General features: G+C 35.6%; 1 protein-coding gene across 1 annotated transcript in view; it reads right to left on the reverse strand.

Annotated features, from left to right (window-relative positions):
* C2H1orf185 (chromosome 2 C1orf185 homolog) overlaps positions 1-18,903 on the reverse strand; it is a 160,766-nt gene that overhangs the window by 18,193 nt on the left and 123,670 nt on the right. The window contains exons 3-4 of the mRNA XM_043461366.1: positions 13,560-13,665; positions 8,697-8,832 (exon numbers count right to left, since the gene is read on the reverse strand). Coding sequence (XP_043317301.1) covers positions 8,697-8,832; positions 13,560-13,665 — 242 coding nt within the window. The remainder of the gene's footprint in view (positions 1-8,696; positions 8,833-13,559; positions 13,666-18,903) is intronic.

The raw sequence follows: 18,903 nt of genomic DNA on the forward strand, positions 1-18,903 counted from the left end.
CTAAATGATCTTCTCTAAATAGGAAACACAGAAAAGGTGTATAAACTTGAACCCAAGACAACAAAGCAAATGGCAACAGGATCATACTTGTCAATAATTACCTTAGATGGGTTGAATGCCCCAACCAAAAGACAAAGACTGGCTGAATGGACACAAAAACGAGACCCTTGTATATGCTGTCTACAAGAGACCCACCTCAAACCAAGGGACACATACAGATTGAAAGTGAAGGGCTGGAAAAAGATATTTCATGCAAATGGAGACCAAAAGAAACCAGAAGTAGCAATACTCATATTAGACAAAATAGACTAAAAAAAAGAAAAGAAAAAAAAAAAAGATAAAATAGACTTTGAAATAAAGGCCATGAAAAGAGACAAAGAAGGACACTACATAATGATCAAAGGATCAATCCAAAAAGAAGATATAATAATTGTAAATATATACACACCCAACATAGGAGCACTGCAATATGTAAGGCAAATGCTAACAAGTGTGAAAGGGGAAATTAACTGTAACACAATAAAGTGGGAGACTGTAATACCCCACTTACACCTCTGGATAGATCAACTAAACAGAAAATTAGCAAGGAAACACAAACTTTAAATGATACAGTGGATCAGTTAGACCTAATTGATATCTATAGGACATTTCAAATCAAAACAATGAACTTCACCTTTTTCTCAAGTGCACGTGGAACCTTCTTCAGGATAGATCACATCCTGGGCCATAAATCTAGCCTTGATAAATTCAAAAAAACTGAAATCATTCCAAGCATCTTTTCTGATCACAATGCAGTAAGATTAGATGTCAACTACAGGGAGAAAACTATTAAAAATACAAACATATGGAGGTTAAACAACATGGTTCTGAATAACAAACAAACCACAGAAGAAATCAAAAAAGAAATCAAAATATGCACAGAAATGAATGAAAATGAAAACACAACAACCCAAAACCTAGCACTTAAAAGTAGTGCTAAGGGGAAGGTTCATAGCATTACAAGCTTACCTCAAGAAATGAGAGAAAAATCAAATAAATAACCTAACTCTACGCCTAAAGCAACTAGAAAAAGAAGAAATGAAGAACTTCAGGATTAGTAAAAGGAAAGAAATCATAAAAATTAGGGTAGAAATAAGCAAAATAGAAACAGAGGAGACTATAGCAAAAATCAACAAAGCTAAAAGCTGGTTCTTTGAGAAGATAAACAAAATAGACAAACCATTAGCCAGACTCATCAAGAAAAAAAGGGAGAAGAATCAAATCAACAAAATTAGAAATGAAAATGGAGAAATCACAACAGACAACACAGAAATACAAAGGATCATAAGAGACTACTATCAGCAACTATATGCCAATAAAATGGACAACTTGGAAGAAATGGACAAATTCTTAGAAAAGTATAACTTTCCAAAACTGAACCAGGAAGAAATAGAAAATCTTAACAGACCCATCACAAGCACAGAAATTGAAACTGTAATCAGAAATCTTCCAGCAAACAAAAGGACCAGACGGCTTCACAGCTGAATTCTACCACAAATTTAGAGAGGAGCTAACACCTATCCTACTTAAATCCTTCCAGAAAACTGCAGAGGGAGGTAAATTTCCAAACTCATTCTATGAAGCCACCATCACCCTAATACCAAAACCAGACAAAGATGCCACAAAAAAAGAAAACTACAGGTCAATATCACTGATGAACGTAGATGCAAAAATCCTTAACAAAATTCTAGCAAAGAGAATCCAACAACACATATTAAAAAGATCATACATCATGACCAAGTGGGCTTTACCCCAGGGATGCAAGGATTCTTCAATATTTGCAAATCAATCAATGTGATACACCACATTGACAAACTGAAAGATATAAACCATATGATTATCTCAATAGATGCAGAGAAAGCCTTTGGCAAAACTCAACATCCATTTATGATAAAAACCCTCCAGAAAGCAGGCATAGAAGGAACATACCTCAACATAATAAAAGCCATATGTGATAAACCCATTGAAAGCATTTCCCCTAAAGTCAGGAACAAGACAAGGATGCCCACTCTCACCACTACTATTTCACATAGTTTTGGAAGTCTTAGCCACAGCAATCAGAGAAGAAAAAGAAAGAAAAGGAATCCAGATTGGAAAAGAAGAAGTAAAACTCTCACTGTTTGCAGATGACATGATCCTCTACATAGAAAACCCTAAAGACTCCACCAGAAAATTACTAGAGCTAATCAATGAATATAGTAAAGTTGAAGGATATAAAATTAACACACAGAAATCCCTTGCATTCCTATGCACTAACAATGAGAAAACAGAAAGAGAAATTAAGGAAACAATTCCATTCATCATTGCAACGAAAAGAATAAAATACTTAGGAATAAATCTACCTAAAGAAACAAAAGACCTATATATAGAAAACTATAAAACACTGATGAAAGAAACCAAAGATGACGCAAATAGATGGAGAAATATACCATGTTCATGGATCAGAAGAATCAATATAGTGAAAATGAGTATACCAACCAAAGCAATCTATAGATTGAATGCACTCCCTATCAAGCTACCAACGGTATTTTTCAGAGAACTAGCACAAATAATTTCACAATTTGTATGGAAATACAAAAACCCTCAAATAGCCAAAGCAATCTTGAGAAAGAAGAATGGAGCTGGAGGAATCAACCTGCCTGACTTCAGACTATCTACAAAGCTACAGTCATCAGGACAGTATGGTACTGGCACAAAGACAGAAATATAGATCAATGGAACAAAATGGAGAGCCCAGAGATAAATCCATGCACCTATGGACACCTTATCTTTGACAAAGGAGGCAAGAATATACAGTGGAGAAAAGTGGTGCTTGGAAAACTGGTCAACCACTTGTAAAAGAATGAAACTAGAACACTTTCTAACACCATACACAAAAAGAAACTCAAAATGGATCAAAGATCTAAATGTAAGACCAGAAACTATAAAACTCCTAGAGGAAAAACATAGGCAAAACACTCTCTGACATAAATCACAGCAAGATCCTCTAGGACTCACCTCCCAGAATATTGGAAATAAAAGCAAAAATACACAAATGGGACCTAATTAAACTTAAAAGCTTTTGCACAATGAAGGAAACTATAAGCAAGGTGAAAAGACAGCCTTCAGAATGGGAGAAAATAATAGCAAACGAAGCAACTGACAAAGAATTAACCTCAAAAATATACAAGCAGCTCATGCAGCTCAATTCCAGAAAAATAAATGACCCAATCAAAAAATGGGCCAAAGAACTAAACAGACATTTCTCCAAAGAAGACATACAGATGCTAACAAACACATGAAAAGATGCTCAATATCACTCATTATCAGAGAAATGCAAATCAAAACCACAATGAGGTACCATCTCACACCAGTCAGAATGGAGGCTATCAAAAAGTCTACAAACAGTAAATGCTGGAGAGGGTGTGGAGAAAAGGGAACCCTCTTTCATTGTTGGTGGGAATGCACACTAGGACAGCCTCTATGGAGAACAGTGTGGAGATTCCTTAAAAACTGGAAATAGAACTGCCATAGGACCCAGCAATCCCACTCCTGGGCATACACACCATGGAAGTCAGAACTGAAAAAGACACGTGTACCCCAGTGTTCATTGCAGCACTGTTTACAATAGCCAGGACAAGGAAGTAACCTAGATGTCCTCAGCAGATGAATGGATAAGAAAGCTGTGGTACATATACACAGTGGAATATTACTCAGCCATTAAAAAGAATGTATTTGAATCAGTTCTAATGAGGTGGATGAAATTGGAGCCTATTATACAGAGTGAAGTAAGTCAGAAAGAAAAATACCAATACAGTATATTATCGCATATATATGGAATTTAGAAAGATAGTAACAATAACCCTATATGTGAGACAGCAAGAGACACAGATGTAAAGAACAGTCTTTTGGACTCTGTGGGAGAAGGCGAGAGTGGGATGATTTGAGAGAATAGCATTGAAACATGTATATTATCATATGTGAAACAGATCGCCAGTGCAGGTTTGACGCATGAGACAGGGTGCTCAGGGCTGGTGCACTGGGATGACCCTGAGGGATTGGATGGGGAGGGAGGTGGGAGGGAGGTTCAGGATAGGGAACACATGTACACCCATGGCTGATTTATGTCAATGTATGGTAAAAACCACTACAATATTGTAAAGTAATTAGCCTCCAGTTAAAATAAATTAATTTAATTAAAAAACAAAACAAATAATTATTAAAAAAAGAGTATGGGATTAGCGGAGATACACCACTATATATAAAATAGATGGACAACTAGGATTTAATGAATAGCACAGGGAACTATATTATTATCTTCTAATAACCTATAATGGCAAAGAATCTGAAAATTTAATGTATAATAAATATATGTATATAAGCTGAATCACTTTGTTGGATACCTGAAAGTAACACAATATTGTAAGTCAACTATACTTCACTTTAAAAAACAGTGAAAACAAAAGCCAAAAGTGGATGAAGGTATCAAAATTCACATAACTGACAAAGGAATAGGTATCCATTTATATAATATTTATATAATTTATATTAATACATATAAATTTATATTAATATAAACTTTTAAAGTTTCATGAAAAAAGATAAATAGAAAAAGGGGTAAAAAATCTGAACAGGCATTTTACATAAGAGAAATGAGTAATGGCCAATGATCTTTAGTAAAGACAATCACTTCATTTTTTGGCAGGAAAATACAAATTAACACTATAGTGAGATATCAAGAGAATGAGAAGACAGGACACAGACCAGTTAAAAGTGTTTGGAAAAGATATATCTGATAGAAGATTGTTATTCAAAATGTACAAAGAACCCCTAAAACTCAACAATAATAAAACGAACAACCCAATTAAAAATTGAGCAAAAGATCTGAACAGACACCTCACCAAAGAAGATATACAGATGGCAAATGAACATATGAAAAGATTATTAGCATCATATATTATTAGGGAAATGAAAAATAAAAACAACTAAAACAATTACATGCCTATTCAGTTCAGTAGCTCATTCAGGTCCAACTCTTTGCAACCCCACAGACTGCAGCACGCCAGGCCTCCCTTTCTATTACCAATCCCCGGAGTTTACTCAAACTCATGTCCATTGAATTGGTGATGCCATCCAACCATCTCATCCTCTATCGTCCCCTTCTCCTCCCGCCCTCAATGTTTCCCAGCATCAGAGTCTTTTCAAATGAGTCAGCCCTTCTCATCAGGTGGCCAAAGTATTGGTGTTTCAACTTCAACATCAGTCTTTCCAATGAACACCCAGGACTGGTCTCCGTTAGGGTGGACAGGTTGGATCTCCTTGCAGTCCAAGGGATTCTCAAGAGTCTTCTCCAACACCACAGTTCAGAAGCATCGATTCTTCGGTGCTCAGCTTTCTTCATAGTCCAACTCTCACATCCATTCATGACTACTGGAAAAACCATAGCCTTGACTAGATGGACCTTTGTTGGCGAACTAATGTCTCTGCTTTTTAATATGCTGTCTAGGTTGGTCATAACTTTCTTTCCAAGGAGTAAGCGTCTTTTTAGTTCTTGGCTGTAGTCACCAACTGCAGTGATTTTGGAGCTCCCCAAAATAAAGTCTGTCCCTGTTTCCACTGTTTCTCCATCTATTTGCCATGAAGTGATGGGACCGGATGCCATGATCTTTGTTTTCTGAATGTTGAGCTTTAAGCCAACTTTTTCACTCTCCTCTTTCAGTTTCATCAAGAGGCTGTTTAGTTCTTCTTCACTTTCTGCCTTAAGGGTGGTGTCATCTGCATATCTGAGGTTATTGATATTTCTCCCGGCAATCTCGATTCCAGCTTGTACTTCCTCCAGCCCAGCGTATCTCATGATGTACTCTGCATATAAGTTAAATAAGCAGGGTGACAATATACAGCCTTGACGTACTCCTTTTCCTATTTGGAATTAGTCTGTTCCATGTCCAGTTCTAACTGTTGCTTCCTGACCAGCATACAGATTTCTCAAGAGGCAGGTCAGATGGTCTGGTATTCCCATCTCTTTCAGAATTTTCCATAGTTTATTGTGATCCACAGAGTCAAAGGCTTTGGCATAGTCAATAAAGCAGAAGTAGATGTTTTTCTGGAACTCTCTTGCTTTTTTGATGATCCAGCGGATGTTGGCAATTTGATCTCTGGTTCCTCTGCCTTTTCTAAAACCAGCTTGAACATCTAGAAGTCCACAGTTCATGTATTGTTGAAGCCTGGCTTGGAGAATTTTAAGCATTACTTAACTAGTGTGTGAGATGAGTGCAATTGTGTGGTAGTTTGAGCATTCTTTGGCATTGCTTTTCATTGGGATTGGAATGAAAACTGACCTTTTCCAGTTCTATGGCCACTGGTGAGTTCTCCAAATTTGCTGGCATATTGAGTGCCACACTTTCATAGCATCATCTTTTAGGATTTGAAATAGCTCAGCTATATGTATATGCCTATTACAATGGTGAAAATACAACACTGACACCACTAAGTCCTGGTGAGGATGTGGAGCAACAGAAACTCTCATTCATTGCTGGTGGGGATGCAAAATGGTACAGCTACTTTGTCAGGCAGTTCAGGTGGTAGATCCATACATTCTATGCTGATAAAGGTCCACATAGTCAAAGCTATGGTTTTTCCAGTAGTCATATATGGATGCGAGAGTTGGACCATAAAGAAGGCTGAGCACTGAAGAATTGATGTTTTCAAACTGTGGTGTTGGAGAAGACTCTTGAGAGTCCCTTGGACTGCAAGGAGATCAAACCAGTCAATCCTAAAGGAAATCAATCTTGAATATTCATTGAAGGACTGATGCTGAAGCTGAAGCTCCAATACTTTTGGCCATCTGATGTGAAGAGCCAACTCACTGGAAAAGACTCTGATGCCAGGAAAGATGGAAGGCAGGAGGAGAAGGGGATGACAGAAGATGAGATGGTTAGATGATATCACTGACTCAATGGACATAAGTTTGAGCAAACTTAGGGAGATGGTCAAGGACAGGGAAACCTGGTGTGCTGCAGTCCATGGGTTTGCAAAGAGTCGGACACCACTGACCAACAACAGATCCATACAATGGAATATTAGTCAGTGCCAAAGGAAATGTGATATCAAGTTTTGAAAAGACAGAGAGCACTTTAAATGCATATTAATAAGAAAAAGAAGCCTGAAAAGGCTACATTCTGTATGATTCCAACTATACGACATCCTAGAATAGGCTGGAAACATGGAAACAGCTAAATGACTGCTGGTTGGATGATCCTTCCTTTGAACAAGCATGGAACAAGATCTTTAGGGTAGTAAAACTATTGTGTGTGATGCTATTAATATAATGTTGCCCACATATCTCTCTCCGTCTGTCCCTGTTTTTCTGTGTGTGTGTATGTGTGTGTGTGTTTCTGTCACTATATACATATCAAAACCCTTAGAATGCTGGATTCAAGAGTGAATTGTAACAGACAATGGACTCTGGGTGATGATGTCTCAATGTAGATTCATCAGGAGTAACAACTGTACCACTCTGGTGCAGGATGTTGATAGTAGAGGAGGCTGTACTTGAGTAGGGGTAAGGAGTATATGAGAATGCTATACTTCCTCCTTAGTTTTGCTGTAAGCCTAAAACCTCTTGGAAAAATAAAGTCTACTAAGAGAAAGTTATAGTGAGATACTATTACACATCCATCAGATTGTTAAAAACTTAGTAGCCTAAAAATATCAGGTCTTGTTGATATGGAGCAATCCTAGCAATTTTATATGCCTTAGGGGAATGTATGTTGAGAGAACTGCTTTGGAAAATAATTTGAATTTATCTAATAATTTTTAACATGCACAAATCCCATGAGTCAGTGATTCCAATGTTAGGTACATTCACCATGGAAATTTCCTTAAAAAAACAGCTGAAAACAATTTAAATGTTTATAACATAAAACTTGACATATTCATATAACAGAACACCACATAATAAAAAGAACAATGAATAATCAGTATATGCACCAATCTGGATGAGGCTCAGAAATATAACAGAAAAAGGAAGAATATATTAGACATGGAATCCAAAAACATTAATAAAACATTGTTTAGCTATACCATAATTTTAAATTTCTACTGGTGTCTCCCTTGTTTTACTTTGTCCATACAACACTATTTTGATACCATATAACAGAAAGTTAATTATGTGTCAGTCTTTTCCACTTGTACTACACTAGCACTTTGAAGGTAAGGTTCATATCACTATCAACAGGGAAGGCCAAGAGCTCAGAATGTAATGAAGCCTTAATAAACCCTTGTTAAACTGTATTTCATTTCAATTAGTTGGTTTGATTAGATTTTTTGGTTATCTGAGTATCCTCTTATGTCCAAATCTCTTTCTTTTCATAGGCTTGGCAATTTTGCTTTGCTTTTCTTATGCCATTTATCTTCAAGCCTATAACAACTGCAATATGGGGAATGCAGGTTCTCAAGCTAGAGATATAGGGAAGCAACTACAGGAGACATTTTCACTTAGCCTTTCAATTTCCTATAATATAAACTCTAACTAGTTTGGGTAATTTAAATTTATCTCCATGTTATTGTCCCTCAAATTTAAAAACAGTAGTGGATAATTAAAATAAAGACAACAATGCTAATGACATGGTGTCACAAGAAATTATTTGAAAAGATTGCTATAAAATATTACACATTACCTGTGATTGGAATCTTCCAGTATGAAAATTACGAGAAATAAAAACACACTGAGGATGAGATTTAATCTTCGCCTTTGATGGTCTTTGTCTGCATCTCTCATCAACTGCTTTAAATTTAGAGTCTTGAAATATTTCTCTGAAAAATATTTTATAGAGAACATTTTAAAACAAGAATTATAAAACAAAATCATTGTTTCCAACAGTTCTATATAAATGGTTTAAAATCAGAATATATTATTACATATTTACTTTCAAAAGTGCAAATCAACATATATTCTCTTCTCATATGTTACTGATTTCACAACACATATTTTGTTCATAGAATGTAAATTAAGCTACTTCCTCACAGGGTTAATATTTCCAGTTTGAAGATCAACCATTAGTTTTTGATAATCTTCTCTCTCTGGCTGTGAGATAATCAACTTTAATGTCAGTTAGGCTTTTCATAGATCTGCCTTTAACGACATAGGAAATTAAATGAATGAAACTCATTGGCCATTTTTATATTTTATAATATCTCTGGCAAAAGTAAGTAGAAGGAAACTGAATTGAAACTAATGACTTACAAGGGAAGAATACCTGTGTGACCTTTATGCATGCAGCCGCATTATTTCTAAATGAACGAAACTCATTGGCCATTTTTATATTTAATAACATCTCTGGCAAAAGTAAGTAGAAGGAAACTGAATTGAAACTAATGACTTTCAAGGGAAGAATACCTGTGATCTTTATGCATGCAGCCACATTATTTCTAAAATAATGAAATAGCAAGTAAAACTCCAGCTGACTGAAGACAGTTAAGTATAAAGGATTGTAGTTTCTAATAGTAATTCTAGATTTAATTTAAAAAATAATGCTGATTTCCGTTTCTTTTTTCTGAGGTACTAGAAATTTTCCAAATTAATTCAAGAGATCATATTATGTTACTTAATACAGTATTAACAATTAAAAGCCATCACTTATTGAATTCAATTTACTTATCAAATATATACTGAGTACTTACTATGTGCCAGGCATTATGCTGGGTGTTATATACAGTGGCAGGGAAGAAAAAGCACAGCCACTACCCTCATGGAACTGTCACTGTGCTCATGGAGCTTAAACACTAGCAACGAAGGCAGATAGTAATAAAACTAACACAAGAAAATGAAAAAATTACAACTATGGGAAGTATTATCAAGGAAAACTACCCACTACTCTGTGTGTACATAAGAAAGGGAATTAACCTGATTAGAAAGGTCAGGGAAGGCTTTTCTGAGGAAGAAATGATTGAATTAGGCATCTGAAGAAATGGGAGCGGTTATTAGGTAGAAAGAGTAGAGGAGGGGAGATGTAGGAGTAAGAACATTCTAGTCAGAGAATATCAAGTACAAAGACCTAGTGGCCACATTAGGACAGTGTAGCAGAAGTACAGAAAGCAGGAGGGAAAGTGGGAAATGAAATTTGAGAATATGCATGGGGAGACCATGTAGGGCCTTAAAAGTCATATTGTTTTATCTTTATCCTAAAATCGGTGGGATGTCCTTCACAGTGGGAATGGGGTGGAAGTGTAGGGTGACTTGATCAGATCTGCATTTGGAAAATATCTGGCTGAAGTGTGGAGAAGAGATTAAACGATGTCAGTAGTGAAGGTAAAGGTCAGTTATAACTCCTACTGCAGGAGTCTATGTGGGGGATAAGGTGGTGGCAAAGGTAATGGAAAGAAATGGATAGATTTGAGCAATTTATGAGGTAAAATAAATAGAACATGGTGATGGTTCAAGTTTAGTAGGGGTGCGAAAGAGAGGAGGAGATATCAAACATGCTTTCCATGTTTCGAGGAAGAACAAAACAATCTTTCCTTGGACTTCTCTGGTGGGAAAGTGGATAGGAATCCGCCTGTCAATTCAGGGGACATGGGTTCGATCCCTGGTCTGGGAAGATTCCACATGCTGCAGAGCAACTAAGCCCGAGCACCACAGCTGCTGAGTCCAGGCTCTAGAGCCCATAAGCTGCAACTACTGAAGCATATGTGCCTAGAGCCGGTGCTCTGCAACAAGAGTGGCAACTAGAGAAAAGCTCGAGCACAGTAACAAAGACCCTGTGCAACCAAAAATAAATAAATAATTTCTTAAAATAGATGTTTTAAAAAAAATTCTACCTCATATTTCTTCCAGTTTCTGCCCCTTTTAGCAACTGCTCTACACACCCCTGCTGAAAAAAGCTTCTTAAAAGAATGTATGTATTTGTTTTAATTTCCTCACCTCCTGGTTTTACTCAAAAGTAAGTTTCTGAACCCATCACTCTACCAAAACTATTCAAGGCTACCAGTAACTTCTATATTGCTAAAGCCAAAAATTATTTCTCTATCCTCATTTTTCTCAACTTCTTAAGCACCTTTAACATAACTGGTCATCGCCTCCTTCTTAAAACATTTTCTAATTTTGACTTCCTTGATACCACATACCTTTCTGCTTTTCCTTCTCAGATGTTGTTGATTCTTCTTGCTCTTTTTCTAGCTTTCTAAATGTTGGTGAGCTGAAGAGGACAGTCATACAGTCTTCTCTTTCAAAAATCACTGCCTGATTAGTCTCATCCAGTTGTATGACTTTAGATACCCTCCATACATTGATAACCTAAATCTTTAGCCCTGACATCTCTCCTGAAGTTCATACATGTATATCCAACTGTCTGTTTAACATTTTAACTTGGATGTCTCATAGGCTTTCAAATTTACACCAAAATACAACTCCTAGTTTATCACTACTCCCTCAATTTGTGCCCCCCCGCCATTACCTCCTCATCTCAGTAAATGGCATGATTAAATACTCAGCTGCTCATGCTAAAAACGTAGGTGTTAGCATTATCTCTGCCATTTCACTTATCTTTCTTTGCCTCATCCAACCCATCAACAAGACCTCCTAACTTTACCTGCAAAATTATCCCCAATCCAACTCCATTTTTTTCATATCCTCTGTTTCCATATTAGTTTAAGACACTGTCATCCTTAATCTAGACTGTGCAGTAGCCTCCTAACTTGCCCCTCAGATTTTATTCTTACTCCATTAAAATATAGAAGTCAGAGAGATTTAAGAAAAATCTTTTAAAAATATGAATTAAAACTCTCATACCTTGCTGAATGGGAGTGTAATTCCACCTTGGAGAACTGATTAGCAGTTTCTTATAAATCTAATCATAAGATCCAGCAATTCCACTCTTAGGTATTTACCCAAGAGAAGTTAAAAACATGTGTACAAAAAGATTTACAGAAGAATGTTCATAGCAGCCATATTCCTAAGAGCTAAAAATTGGAAGTGATCTAAATGTCCGTTAACTGAAAAATGGAAAAGCAAACTGAGATATATTTATACAATGAAAAGAATGAAAAGATAAACTCAACAACATAAATGAATCTAAAAAATATTATGCTGAGTGAGAAAAGCAAATGTAAAAAGTCCATTTATATGAAGTTAAAAAATGGGTAAAATTTATCTACGGTGATAAAAATCAGAATAATGACTGCTTCTGGGTTGGAGGTGGGGAGTAACTCCTGGAAAAGAGGATGAGAGATCCTTACAGGATGATAGAAAAGTTCTGTGTCTTCAATGGGGTTGTGATTACATGGGAATATATTTGTTGAAATTCCTCATTATATATTTAAATTCTGCATCTCAAATTTTTAATAAAATGTAAATCATCTATAGGTGGCACTGTAGTCTTTAAAATGGGGATAATATTACTGAAACTTCATGGTGCTGCTATGAAGTCTAAATGAAGATAAGAACATATAAAACACTTAGAACAGTATGTAGTAAATACCTGATTTTAGCTGTGATAATGATGATAATGCCATTCTCTTGCTTAAAACCTTCTGATGGCAGAAATAATAATATCTAAATTCCATGTTCTTGCCTACAAACTCCTATGTGATCTGACCCCTGTCTACCTCTTTAATGTCATCATTATTTCCCTCTCACTTGATCTAGTCACATTTTCTGTTTACTGAACAATACCAAGATCATTCCCACTTGAAATCCCTGTACTTACTATTCCATTAGCATAAAGAAAAGCTCTTGCACAGGGTTATCACATGTCTGGCTCCTTTTTTAAGCCAAGTCTCAGATTAAATATTATTCACTGGAAGACGCATTCTCCTCACCGCTTTGTTAATTATCTGTTTCCTCTCAGTGGCACTGCAAGTGTTCACAACTATATCTTTAGTACCCCGAACAATGGCAGGCACCCAATAAATATTTGTTGAAAGAATGGATTAGTGAATAATTTCTGGTTTTCTGACTTATGCAAGTGAGTAGACAGTATATATTCATTTGCTGAAATAGGAAATACTGGAAGAGTGTGTGGGAAGATTACATTTTTTAACATGAGCCAAAGCAAATACCGAACCAGTTAAATAATGAAAAACACCAAATTTTAGGGGTGAAAGGAACTGAGGTATCAAGTTTCTTATTTCCATCTCTGGCAAAAGACTACACTTAGACCATACCAGAGCATTTTGTCAGCTCTTTTCTTAAATTATCTCCTAAAGGAAGAGAGTCTTTTTCTTTCAGTAACTTTTTTAATCTCTAAGTTAGTAACCAAAAATTTTAAAAATTTTCTAGCCTTTTATTATAATTCAAACTCATGTCTTCTACAGAATAAAACACATCTCATTATTCCTTAAAATTTTCATGCATGAAGATTGCTACTATACTACTCGGACTATTATACTACTAGGACTTCTCTGCTCAGGCTACTTTAAACAAGTAGTTTTCTCCCCAGTCAAATTATAAAATGTCTTTAGAGTTATTTAAGTTTAATATCATTTGAGGAAATCTTTCATCGAATTTTTAAAAGAAAAAAGTCAAATGCTCTAATAAATCTTACCTTCGTTTGCAAATCAGGAACCACAAGGCTGATGCCAAAGCAAAGAAACCAATTCCCAAAGTAACAGCACCAGCAGCCAGAAAATAGGTTAAGTGGTTAAAAAAACCTATAGAAATAAATTATGAAAGATTATTTCATGCATGTATCTTCATTCTCTATGTAAAATTAAATGCCATAATATTTCAAATGGTATTACATAGTGTAGCGTTTAAGATATTAACTAGAAGGTTGGGGAACCTGAATTCTAGTCCTGTGTAATTCTAATAAATTTCAAGATCCTGAGTTTGAGAATTACATGGGGGCTAATGAAGATAAGACCTTAGGGCACATTTCTTTGACCCTGCTAAAATTAGAGACCTAGTTTGTTGTTTTATACAGCTGTTACCCCCTTTTTTCTTATCTAGTTTTTTCCCTTTCCAATCCAGCTGTGAATTTTTATGCTATTTTTCCAGCACCATCCTTTGTAGTTCTCCAACATAAGACAATTTCCATTTTAAGATTTTTATTATCAATCACTACCAGGAGGGAGATAAGGATGGTAAAGGCCAAATATGAGGAATTTTTCAAGATCTTAGAAATCTTTAAACATTTTATCTCTATCTCAGGAACAGTAAAGGGTCATAGCCAAAAGGCAAATAAAAGCAATGTAAATAATAACATATCACAGGTTTATAAGTGGAAAAGCCTATGGGAATTAGATGATATAACTCTTTCATTTTACATATGGTAAAACTGAAGCCTAGGTAAGAGAAGCAAGTGAAGTTAGGTCAAGCAGCAAATTAAAGGCAGTCCTCTGTTCTTATCTTATCTTAGCAGGTATTGTATCCCTGTTACCAAACACCTTAATACTGGTCTGTATTGAAAAGAATTAAGACTAAAGAAAGCATGATATATTTACAGTTAGGTTGGTAAAGCATTCATTAAGATTCTGAAATCTGCTACGTAAGAATAAAGCAAGGAAGCCTGCACAGAATTTGAAGGGCCTTAAGACAACTTACTGAAGGAGGGCATGGCAGCTCACTCCTGTATTATTGCCTGGAGAACCCTATGGACAGAGGAGCCTCGAAGGCTACAGTCCATAGGGTTGCAAAGAGTTGGACACGACTGAAGTGACTGAGCATGCACGCATGCAAGACAACTTAGGAGTATATCTGGGGCGGGGGGAAGGAGTTTAAAAGTAAAACTAATAGAAGATCTTTATGTGTGAATGTGTATTATAAGTTCCACTATGGGAATGACATGATAAAAGACTTTTGTTTTCTAAGTAATTTTCAACTTCCTAGATAGTGCCTCTCAAATCTTAGTTTTCTTTGGATTCAGAAATATCTACATTTGGGGATTAATTAATGGTGTAAAAAAGTTACATAAGACTATTTATCAAAGTGATATAATATTGGGGAAAATGAAACAAAAAAAAACCTTCCAGTACCATATAGGGAGTCAATTAAACTATAATGGTGTTTATGAAAAAAGTACAGTTCCTTTGGATCAGAGACTTGGTCTGAGGGACTGTCCTCTGCATTGTGCCAAAGATACCTCCAGGTGTTATCAAATGTATTCTCAGGGGTAGAGTTACCCTCAGTTGAGAATTGTAGGTATAGTGGTATAAGGAAACATCAGATAGTATTAAATGATAAAAGCAAGTAGAATAAGATAAATATTTCTATGACCAAAAGAAGAAAAGCAATATAGAGAAATAATTAGTAGCTTAAACCACAGGCATGCTAAGCTCTGAGATCTGGAAGAGGAATTAACTAGAAGAAGCAAAGAAAACCAATGAGACAACAACTAGACCAAGTCATCCTCTGGCAGAGTGAATGACCAACTCAAAAAAGAACCAAGGAAGAATCTTGGAAATTATAAAATTATAAATTTTAAGATGAAATAAACTCTTCTTTAAACACAAAGAATTAATGAAATGAAAGATAATCCTGAGAGTCCATCCAATTACATTAAATAAGTGAAAAAAAATGATAAATTATGAGACAGAAAAGATGAAGAACATACAGCATAAAACTTGGAAAGAGTAACATGGAAACTTACATTACCATATGTAAAATATATTGCCAATGGGAATTTGCTGTATGGCTCAAGAAACTCAAACAGGGGCTCTGTATCAAACTAGAATGGTGGGATGGGGAGGGAGCTGGGAGGGAGTTTCAAAAGGGAGGGGATATATGTATACCTATGACTGATTCATGTTGAGGTATGACAGAAAACAGCAAAATTCTGTAAAGCAATTATCCTTCAATAAAAAATAAATTAATTAAAAAATAAAAAATTAACAGGGGTCCCCAAAGAGAAAATAAAGAAGTAGAAGGGAAGCAATATTCAGAGATACAGCTTAAGAAGGTTTCTTCTAAAATTTTTTTCAATTTACACATAGTAAAATTCACTGTGTGTATGCAATTCTGTAAGTTTTGACAAATATAAAAAGTGTTTAATCACCATCACAACCCAGTTACAGAAAACTATCACCTGAAAATATTTCCTTGAACAGCCTCTTAGAGGTCAAGAACAAACTGCTGGCAACTACTGATTATTTTCCATCCCTATTCTCTATCGTTATGCTTTTGGTTTTCCAGAATTTCATATAAATTGAAATAGTCTGGCTTTTTAAACTTAGCATAATGCATTCGAGGGGCTTCTATGTTAGCTTAGACAGTTAAAAAGCTGCAGGAGACCTGTGTTCGATCCTCGGGTGGGGAAGATCCCCTGGAAAGGGAAATGACAACCCATTCCAGTGTTTTTGCTTAGAAAATACTATGCACAGAGGAGCTTAGTGGTCTACAGTCTATGGGGTCTCAAGAGTGGAATATGACTTAGGAACTAGACTATTACCAATGCATTTGAGATTCATCCATGTTGTTGCGTGTATCAGTAGTTTGTTTCTTTTTATTTCTGACTAACATTTCATTTTATAGATGGACCACAGTTTATTCCCCAGCAGAGAGACATTTGGTTGTTTCCAGTTCAGGGTTGTTAGGAATAAGGCATGCTATACACTTGCATACAGGTGCTTGTTTGAACATAAATTTTTAATTCAGTAGTGCCATGTAGCAAGCATATATTCAAATTTATAAGAAACTATGAAACTACTTTCCAAAGTGGCCACTCTGCCCTGCTTTCCTGCCATGTTATACAACAGTTTCACATGCTCTGTATCATTGCAACCACTTGGTATTGTCAGTTTCAGTTCAGCCATTCTAATAGATACACAGTGGTATCCTATTGTGGTTTTAATTTGCATTTCCTTAGTCAGTTATGCTGAGCATCCTTCCACATGCTTATCTGCCATTCATATCTTCTTCAGCGAAGTGTTTGTTCAAATCTTGGCAGATTTTTAGAATTCTTTATGTATTTTGGATACAAGTTCCTGGTCAGATACGTGGTTTGCAAATATTTTCTCCCAGCTGCAGACTGTCTTTTCAATTCCCTTCATAATGTCTTTCACAAAGCAAAACTTAAATTTTAGTGAAACCAATTTTTTTATGACTTGTGCTATGGGTCCTTCTCTAAGAGCACTATATCTAATCCAGGCAACAAAGCTTTTCTTCTGTGTTTTCCTATAAAATATTTTCAGTTTTATGTTTTACATTTAATTTCTGATTCATTTTGAATTAATTTTTGCATAAGGTGTGAGATAGGGGTCAAGGTCTTTTTTGCATATGCATTTCCAGTGGTTTGAACACCATTTGTTGAAGACTACACTTTCTTCATAGAGTTGCTGTTGTACATTTGTCAAAAATCAATTAGCTATATTTGTGTCAGTCTATTTCTGGACTCTCTATTCTGTTCCCTTGATATATTCCCTTTCATGAATAACAACAATAATAACAACATATTACTTATAGAGCAAATACTATACAACAGTATTTGGCACTACTCAAAGTGTTTATATTAACTCATTTAATCCTCACAACAGCTCTATTTCCCCACTTTATAGATGAGGAAACAGATGAGGCAAAAATGGGGGTAAGTAACTTGCTCAAAGGCATACAATCAATAAGTAAGGGAACAATAATAATTTAAAAAATTGTTAAGGTCCTTCCTTATCTAATAGAGGCAATGAATATCTTTAGATTTTATTAGAAAAACAGTTAAGTATGAAAATAAATATTGAAGCATATCATAAAAGAGAATATCTAAATGACCAATAAATATATGAAAACTTCACTAATAATCACAGAAGTGCAAATTAAACCACAGTGAGTTAATATGACAATTTGATGCCTAAAATGAAAAAGAGAGAAAATATCAAATGTTGTCAAGGAGGCAGAGTAACCTGAATTCTCATTCACTGTTGGTGGGAGCGTAATTTTATATAATGCTTTGGAAAAGTATTCGTGTCACTGTTATTAAAGCTGAACATATATATACCCTGCTGCTGCTGCTGCTGCTAAGTCGCTTCAGTCATGTCCAACTCTGTGCGACCCCACAGACAGCAGCCCACCAGGCTGCTCTGTCCCTGGGATTCTCCAGGCAAGAATACTGGAGTGGGTTGCCACTTCCTTCTCCAACGCATGCATGCATGCTAAGTCACTTCAGTTGTGTCCGACTCTTTGCGACCCCATGGACAGCAGCTCACCAGGCTCCTCTGTCCACAGACTTCTCCAGGCAAGAGTACTGGAGTGGGTTGCCATTTCCTTCTCCATACATACCCTATAACCCAGCAAATCTCAAACACATACCAAACTGAAGTACATATATATTTTCACAAAATTATATACTAGAATGTTGATAGCATCACTTTTGTGTCTGTATGTTGACAGACACAAACTGGAAAATATGCAAAGGCCCATCAATAGTTAATGGATAAATTTTAAAAGTTTAATTGATTTAAGGAAACAAAATATATACCAGTGGGAAAGAGCAGACTATAACTATGCAGAACAAAGTGGATAATTTCATAAATAATGTTGAGCAAAAGAGGCAAAGACAGACATCAGAAGGAGTTCAGGAATTCTAGTAATTAATGTTCTGTTTCTTGAACTGGGTGCTGATTATATAGGTGTGTTCAGTGAAAATTCAAGCTTAACACTTCTGAATAAATTAGATCTATATGTATCAGCATGAACAGAACTGGAAAACCTAGTGTTCAGTGAATAAGGCAATTTCCATAAATTTATATTCAATTCTAACAATCATACGGATTCCATTTATGTACATTAAAAGAAAACACACTTTTTAAAAAGTGTGATATAAATATTAAAATATGCCACATTAATTGCATCTGGAGAGGAGATGAGAGGAATGGGACTATGGATTGAATATAAACTTAAGACTTTATCTGTAGATTTCCTTAAAAGATTAAAAATCTGAAGTTTACACAATCAAAAAAATT

Source organism: Cervus canadensis, chromosome 2 (genome assembly GCF_019320065.1).
Source record: "Cervus canadensis isolate Bull #8, Minnesota chromosome 2, ASM1932006v1, whole genome shotgun sequence".
In the NCBI taxonomy this organism is placed as follows: domain Eukaryota; kingdom Metazoa; phylum Chordata; class Mammalia; order Artiodactyla; family Cervidae; genus Cervus; species Cervus canadensis.